This window comes from Oryza sativa, chromosome 5, assembly GCF_034140825.1.
Source record: "Oryza sativa Japonica Group chromosome 5, ASM3414082v1".
In the NCBI taxonomy this organism is placed as follows: Eukaryota; Viridiplantae; Streptophyta; class Magnoliopsida; order Poales; family Poaceae; genus Oryza; species Oryza sativa.
In genome coordinates, this window is record NC_089039.1 from 6,153,223 (window position 1) to 6,161,138 (window position 7,916).

At 40.3% G+C, this 7,916-nt stretch overlaps 1 protein-coding gene across 2 annotated transcripts; it reads left to right on the top strand.

The window, feature by feature from the left end:
• Positions 1-3,728: 3,728 nt before the first annotated feature.
• Positions 3,729-5,344, top strand: LOC4338052 (general transcription and DNA repair factor IIH subunit TFB5). Of its 2 annotated transcripts, none has more exons than XM_015782829.3 (4): positions 3,729-3,970; positions 4,125-4,252; positions 4,794-4,858; positions 4,952-5,344. In XM_015782829.3, the coding sequence occupies exons 2-4, from the start codon at positions 4,250-4,252 to the stop codon at positions 5,127-5,129; spliced, it is 246 nt and encodes an 81-aa protein (XP_015638315.1). In that variant the 5' UTR covers positions 3,729-3,970; positions 4,125-4,249; the 3' UTR covers positions 5,130-5,344. The 2 variants fall into 2 exon arrangements, with proteins under 2 accessions (XP_015638315.1, XP_015638314.1); XM_015782828.3 differs by having other exon boundaries at positions 4,130-4,252.
• Positions 5,345-7,916: the final 2,572 nt, after the last annotated feature.

A 7,916-nucleotide genomic window follows, 5' to 3' on the forward strand; every position in this document is an offset into this window, starting at 1 on the left:
AGATTTCTTGTTTTCTTGAAGCAAGACCACACCCTGAAGTATACACAACCATACTATTATAAGAGTGTGCAACCGATTGCGAGAATGATGGTAAGCGTTGATTAACAAGAAAAATCTAGGGTTAGGAGACATCCAGAATGGTGCTAGTGTTGCATATTGTCACAAGGGATGGTGGGAATGCAGATGAAGAGCTGAAGAAGGCAATGTACCGGGTTGTGTAGCTCTGATCTTGATGACTCGCCCCTTCATGGAGCTACTCTATGGAGTTCAAACTGCTATGGCATGGATTGCTTGAAGGATGTGACTGATGCATATGTGCTTCGTATGAGAAGCAAGCCCACAAGATACTTCAGATATCTGATGCGAACATGTTTAATTTGAGTATTATTTTCCTCAAGTTGTTGGTCGTTGCTTTGATCAGGCGATCTATCTCAGATTATTTCATCACTCTCTAGCTAGTGAGAAGAAGTTATGTGGTTGGGACGATAATGTTCACACATAGTTACAGGCACCAGAATATATTGACTGGAACAAGAAAATAGGGGAATTTCCTAGTGTTGCCACACATAGCTGATGATCTGAAGTCAATTTCACCAATTTGGCAAATTACACCGGTGGTATTTCGACACTAATGTAGAATGTTTACAGGAATGTGTGGTGTTGATCATTTCGTAGTTCATGTGTGTTCAATAAACACAACAAACAATTTTACAACATATGTAAACTCCATGTTACAATATACATTGTGTCAAAAAGCAGCACGCAGATTTCATGACATTCTCACAATCTCAAGGGTAGTAGTGTACGGGCCATTCGTTCTTGCAGTGGTGATTGGCAAGCTTGCTCTGGTACCCTAGCAAAGTGCGGGCAGCGAGTTCTTTATGAAGAATGTTGCAAAGTAAGAAGGGGCATAAGAGGAGATAAAATTAGCTGTCAAATATATTAATAAACTTTGTATCTTGTTTTTTATGAACTATTGGCTGCGTTCATTTGTCTGTGTTCTCAACCCCCTCTTGTTTTTTGCGTGCATGCTTTTTATATTACTAAACGGGTTTTTTTTCAAAAATAATTTTATAGGAAAGTTTCTTCGAAAAATCATATTAATCAACTTTTCAAGTTAGTTTTAGCTAATACTTTATTAATTATGTGCTAATGAGTTGTTCTGTTTTCCATGCCAGAAGGAAAGGTTCCAAACCGGCACAAACGAACGCAACCTTATTATATACTCTATCTATCTACGAAGTTATCTTCAGATGACTTGGCACATACTTTTAACCTTTGGTGCTAATTGAACTTGCTGTAAATGAAAATACATAAGTGGGAATTAAATCCCGTACCACATGGCTATTCAATAAAAAAAAGCTAACAAAAGAATAGGAGAATCAAAGCAATTTAAATCCAGCACTGACCACACTGTAATGGTATGCTAATTTTGGCTTGTTATTCACTTATTGAACTCTTTGTACCTGAATGCCACCTTTGTTATTGTGGTAGATAGCACCCGACCCATATATATATATATATATATATATATATATATATATATATATATATATATATATATATATATATATATATATATATATATATATATATATATATATATATATATATATATATATATATATATATATATATATATATATATATATATATATATACCCCCATGATGTGTTCTAGCCAAACTCTTTAATTCATTTGCACGATGAGTTATCCACTCCAGTTGGTCTCATGCAAAGATAGCAATTTAAATCCATGAAACTTTATTCATGGTGCAGTTTATAGGATTGAGAGGTATCAGCCAGGATATTAGCCTCAACAGGTATCTTGATGGCTGCAGCCAAGAAATCAAGCCGCCGGTGTCAATAGTTAATCATTCGCTTGTGACATTTGGAATTAGTTGTCATAAGCATTGACCTAATACACAAGTTTGTAGAACATTGTCAGAGGGTCACCTGACTCCGGTGGTTGTACTGTAGCTCCTCCCCTGGATATATGTTAGCTTCATGAAATTCAAATCTTCCTCTGTTCTTCACAACAGGTAGATTTTAGCCTCTATTGGAAGCAGAGGATGAAAATAGAGAAGTACTGGGCGCAATCAACCCTCTCAAAAGTGTAATCAAATTTATATCAAACATGCATGGTTAAGTGGAGTTACAGTGCCAAAATCGGTCTAAATTCTAAACATGCTTGCCGTATAAACTACAGTTTCTGTCAAAAACACTTTATCTTCATCGACTACATAGTTGGTTGTTTGCCATGTGTTTTAACTCTATTAGGAATGAAAGGTTTTATTGAACCCAGTAAATTACATCAACATAATAAAAAGGCACTGAGCACACTCCGATTTCTACATAAGTAGAATGCACACAACCAAAACACACACAAATGGGGCCCAATGGTATTTTGTGCCGTATGTACATGAATATATATGTCGTTCAAATCATTTCGTAGTTCACTGTGTGCTTCATTGTGTACTTATTAAGCACATAGCTAGCTAGCCTACAGCTAATTAAACATGATGCACATTTATGTCACCACAAAAGTTCTCAAGGCAAAATCTTGCCCAATTGCAAACAGAATTTGGAAATGTGATCAGAACTTGAAGTTTAGTCTGAAATTTTGTTGAACTTAGCCGGTTTATCGAACAGTTTTTATATATGGACCGGCTCGGTTATCGTTTTATTTTGAAACCTGTGGAACAAAGCAACAAGTCCATACAGCGTATGAAAACTAATCCTATCGTCAGCATCTAAAATAGTCCATATAAATATAGTTTTTGTCTCTATTTGGAATTGTGTAAATCTGTAAATAGAAAGTTGCACAACTTGGACATATATAAAAGTATGAATAATAAGGTTCAAAATGCAGGTAATAGGAGATCCACGCTTTTAGGTTTGGATGATAAGCTGAGGGAGAAGAGTAAGAGGATAAGCCGATCGGATTCTCACAGGTTCAACCAGCTGCTTGAGGGCATCGATGGGGGTAATAAGCTTGGCTGTCAACAATTAAACAATGTACATTGTGTAATTTTAGGTCATTAGAAATCTATAATTTTTCAAACTCCTACAATTTATAATTTTACTACGATGCATGCACCAAAATATTTGTTTTAGGGTGGGCTTGGGTGGGCTTTTCAACGTGTTTTTGCTTTTACAAAAATCAAAAACCAACCAAATAGTCCAAAAGCCACAAGTGCTTTTACTCTAAAGCTGCTTAGAGCAAGTATAATATTAGGCTATAAGCTGGCTAAATGCTGAGGTGGAGGAGAAAAGTGAGGAGAGAGAAGAAGCGGGCTATAAACTTATAGCCGGCTTAGACAAAAGAACCAAGAAATTCAAGAAATTCTGTGAGAGACAAGTGGACCCTATATTAATTGTAAAGAGCTAGTTATTATATGGGTAGGCTGAGAAAATACTATAAGAAACCTTATAGCCAACAGGTCAACTGTATTATTAACCTTGCTCTTAGTACAAATCCAAAAACAGTCCATACCCCTGTTTTTACTGGCTTTTGAGGGGAAAAAATTACCGCCTATGCCATTACGGAAAAAAACGATTGGCTGTTTCTTTCGGGACATTTAACTTTGGGCCACTTTTAAGATGTGTCAATTAATTATTTGCCACTTGCTGTTTATGATATATGGGCCCTCATGTGTCTATGACATGTGGATCCAGTGGCAAATTATTTATCACCATATGTAAGAGTGGCAAATAATTAATTATTCCGTTTCTTTCCCGTTCCCCTTCTCGCGAGACCGAAGCCCTGCAGGCGATTTGCGCCGCCGGGCCGACGCCGCCGTCGCGCGCCGCCCGTGCTCAAGCCGCATCGCCCCGCCGCCGGTCCGGCCCAGCACCGCGTCGCCCGGCACCGGGGCTTCTCCGACGGCGGCGCGCGCCGCATCGCCTCGCCGCCCCGCCCGTCCAGCTAGCACCACGTCGCGCGGCAGCCGTCACAGCCTACTGTACCGGTATGGTTTCTTGTACAAAACCCACATGACATTATACGAATAATTTGATTCAAGTGAAATATTTGTATTCAGAAGAGTTCGCTCTTTTGCTCTTCAGTTCAATCATGTTCCTTACTACTTCACTAATGTTCAACTGCCAATCTAACTATTGTAGTACAGCAAGCTCAACATACTACTGCAAGTCTTGACACTTGTGAGCATTCTCCTCCGCTCCTTGCGCCGCCGGGACGAGTCGTGGCCGGCGATCTCCATCGGGCGAGCAGAGCAGGGGAGAGGATCATGGTGAGCATCCACATCCTCTTTCTTTCTGATTCATCTCTCTCTCCCCCATTCCCATCGGGACTAGAATTTGCTTGCGTTCGTTCGTTAACCCTAGCTTCTCTTCTAGATCAGTTTGTTTGTTCCCCAAAAAGTTCCCAAGTTGGATCCGCCCCTGGACACGGGAGCACAATCACTGGCCACTACAATGTTTTGCATATTTTTGTTAGTTACCAACTTTCGGTAGTGGAGTATGATTTAAACTTATTGCCTCTTCAAGCATAGCTCACACCTTTGTATTATGTACCTGTGTGGTAGCAGTAAGCAATTTAAGCATAACTTATTTAGGTTGGATGCTTGTCATTCATTATATGATCTCATCTCATAATTATCCTTGTTAGAAGGCAGTAAGGTTTCTATCTCCATTATCTCCTCACTTGCAATCTTTTACCGTGCTTTAAAAGATCACTGCATCACTGTTTTAGAGTCTGATTGTTGGGGAAGGTTTCCAGTACTTCTGATTCTCCACTGACATGGCTGTGTGGTTTGCTGATTAAATGATCAGGTGGCATTCTGTTCTCCAAAGAGCAGAAACATGGTTAATGCAATAAAGGGGTTGTTCATCTCCTGGTAAGGTCCTTTTACAATCGATAAAATTTAGCTCGTTTTTCTTCACCTCTATGTAGTTTGCACAATCAACTCATAAATCCTTTTTTTTTCCAGCGATGTACCGATGGCACAGTTCATTGTTAATCTGAATGCTTCAATGCCCGCTTCGGACAAGTTCATCCTGCACATGCTTGACCCTACACACATGTTTGTGCAGCCTCATGTGGCGGAGATGATCAGAGGTAAGATATCAGAGTTCAGAGACCAAAACAGCTACGAGAAGCCAACATGAAAGATCATTCTACCCCACAGTAAGATATCCTGTGTGTACACCACTGAAAAGATACCAACGCTTGTCTATGGTTTATAATCGTGTGTGATGTGAGCTTCATGTGCCACTCATCAATCATGATGATGTTCAAGAATGATAAACTTGCAGTATCAGAAAATGTTGTGGCTTATGACTTAATGTGTTTTCAGTGATAATAATCACCTGTCCATTTGGTAGCGTTGGAGCATTGAGAGACAGCATATTTCTGAAGAATCAGTTAACTTTATGTGTATTCATCTTCCTGTTATGTTCTTATGTGATCTATAAAAACAAACGATGCAATTGAAATAGAAGGTTCACCAGATAATCAAAAACTGTACCACTACCAAAAGTCAAGAGCATGAAGCAGGAAAGGTGCAAATTGTCTCTGAATTCAGGAACATGGAGTTGGAATTTTCAGGCAATGGGCGTCAATGCAAGAAGAAAACAAACGCCGCCCCATCCGCCGCTGCCTCCTGACCTATCGTCTTCAATGCCGGCCCGTCACTGCTGTTTTCACCGTAAACACGTATGGTTTTCACTGCAAATACTACTACTAATACTCCCTACTGAGCAATTCAGGCTATCCACACAGTTGCGTTACTTTACAGATCTAAGATCTAAGGGTCTGTTTGGTACAGTTCTAACTTCTAAATTTAGTTCTAGGAGTTGAGTCTGGAGTGGAGTTGTAGAGCTGATCTGCTCCTCCTGCCTCTTTTAATGATGAAAAGGCTGTGTTCCTCCTAGCCATGATAATTTACTCGGTGAAAGTGAAAACGGGAAAGTACAATAAGATTGTGCCAAGTAGAAAGATGGCGAGCTTTCTCTCTGCTGTATGCCATACTAGTAATGTATACTTAAGTACGTCGTGTATTGTTTGTCCCATTGCATTTGCATTCCAGCCTCTTTGGAAAGCTGGTGCCTTGCTAGTTGCTACCATTGCCTACAGGCTACACGGGAAGGCTACCCTGCAGAGTTCAGAGTACCAAACTGGCATTTGGAGCCTCAAAACTTTTCAGGCATCCTGCATGCATTAATCTTTCGGAGCATTTCAACCAAAAAAAAACAGTTTAATTCATGTAGTACAGTAGTGTACACATTTGTGAAAAGTTTCTAAGGCTAAGGCTCTATTGGAGGGGGCTTGAGATTCTTTGGAGAAACTATGCCAGAGAATATATGCGAGAATTTGGATTGTTTGGTGCATGACATTCTAGAAGAAGCTGTAGCTACTGAAAGCTTCCCTAAATAGGCCTAACTATAATTCACATGAATACACAGGTCCCCTAAGAAGTGGTAGGGAAGACGACGGGGAGGAGCAATAAGACGATGGTATCATCGTATTTGTGTCACTGTGTAGACGCAGCACGCCAGGAGCCCAGCACAATCCATCACTCCCCCTTCCCTGCATGGTGAACATATATCGATCTAGGTACACCTTACATTTGGAGAGTAAATATGGTATTTCAGACGTAAACATAATACTCTCCCTCCCCAAAGATATGTGTAGGCTCGATGTGCACCCTTTTTTTAAAGCTTTCGAGCGTAGGATGGAATGGTTTACGCCCGCGTTCCACGGGTAGGCGTGAACCATGTAGACACCACCTGAATCTCGATCCACCCAGTACGCGTAGGCCGTGCACGGTTTACGCGTACGTGAGCGCAGGATGGACTGGTGAATGGGTTACGCACCACCAATTACGCCTACGTCAGGAAACCACACCCATTCTATGCTCACTGCTCATAATGTCGTTGCACGCGAGACGTACGTTAAGCCGTGGAGGGTTTACGTGCACGTGAACGTAGGAGCCATTGTTTTTTTTCAGCAAGGGCATGTTTACGTCAGAAAGTATTCAGTATCCATCATGATTGAATTTGCAAAGTTTCAATAATTTGAAAATATTTAACCAGTAGCTCTGTTGATTGAAATAAAAAACAAAGGTCTTACCCAATGGATGCTGGGCAAAGTACACCACGTTTCTCAAATTTGGTGTACACCTAACGAGCTCAAACCACAAATTTCAGTATGAATTCGGTTTCAAAATATATATAGATTTCTTGGAATACAGGGTTAGAGATGCTATAAATATGGCCTTCATGTAGGCTAGCCTTATCCAGAGGATGAGAGGAAGGCAGTCATGTTGCTACTTGCTAGGATTGAGTTGCAGTTCTACTAGCTTTGCTTAAAGGTTCAAGTCTGCTAAAGGTGAGATACCATTTATGTTTTATAAAGTTTTCAACTTACTCGGTTATTAATCATATTGTCAAGAGGCTAATCCTGATTTTTACACCTATCATATCTTCACAGCAATCCAGTAAATCGACCAACTCGGTACGCTAGAATACCATGTGCAATGAATTGGGGTTGCTTTCCTGATTGAATTGTATATGTTCAAATGAACATTTAGGTGCATTTCTATCTCAACATTGTAAATTAAATCTCATTCTCTTCGTATGCCGATTCAGTGACCAATTTGCATCAATTTTATGCACTTGAATGGAACTGTGGCGATTCAGTTCCATTCACGGCTGGCTGACGTGAATGGAACTGTGGCGATGCCATGGCTTGGCAAGCAAGCCAGCATCGCAGCGCAGGAAGCAATGGAGGATTCTTGGGAAAAAGGAGAAGAGATCCGCATAATTGGATTGGATTTAGGTGTGGTGGGTCTCTCTTTTTGGTTTCTTCTTGTCTGCCCATTTGAGCCTAAGGCCCAATTATGCAATATCACAAATCGAAGGGACTCCTATCTTTGAAGAGATGTCGAGATGATA

Bases quoted from the DNA above. Each gene is read 5' to 3' on its own strand.
- LOC4338052 (XM_015782829.3), top strand. The intron at 4,859-4,951 runs GTAAGGTCCTTT...TTTTTTTTCCAG, and splicing joins AAGGGGTTGTTCATCTCCTG to CGATGTACCGATGGCACAGT.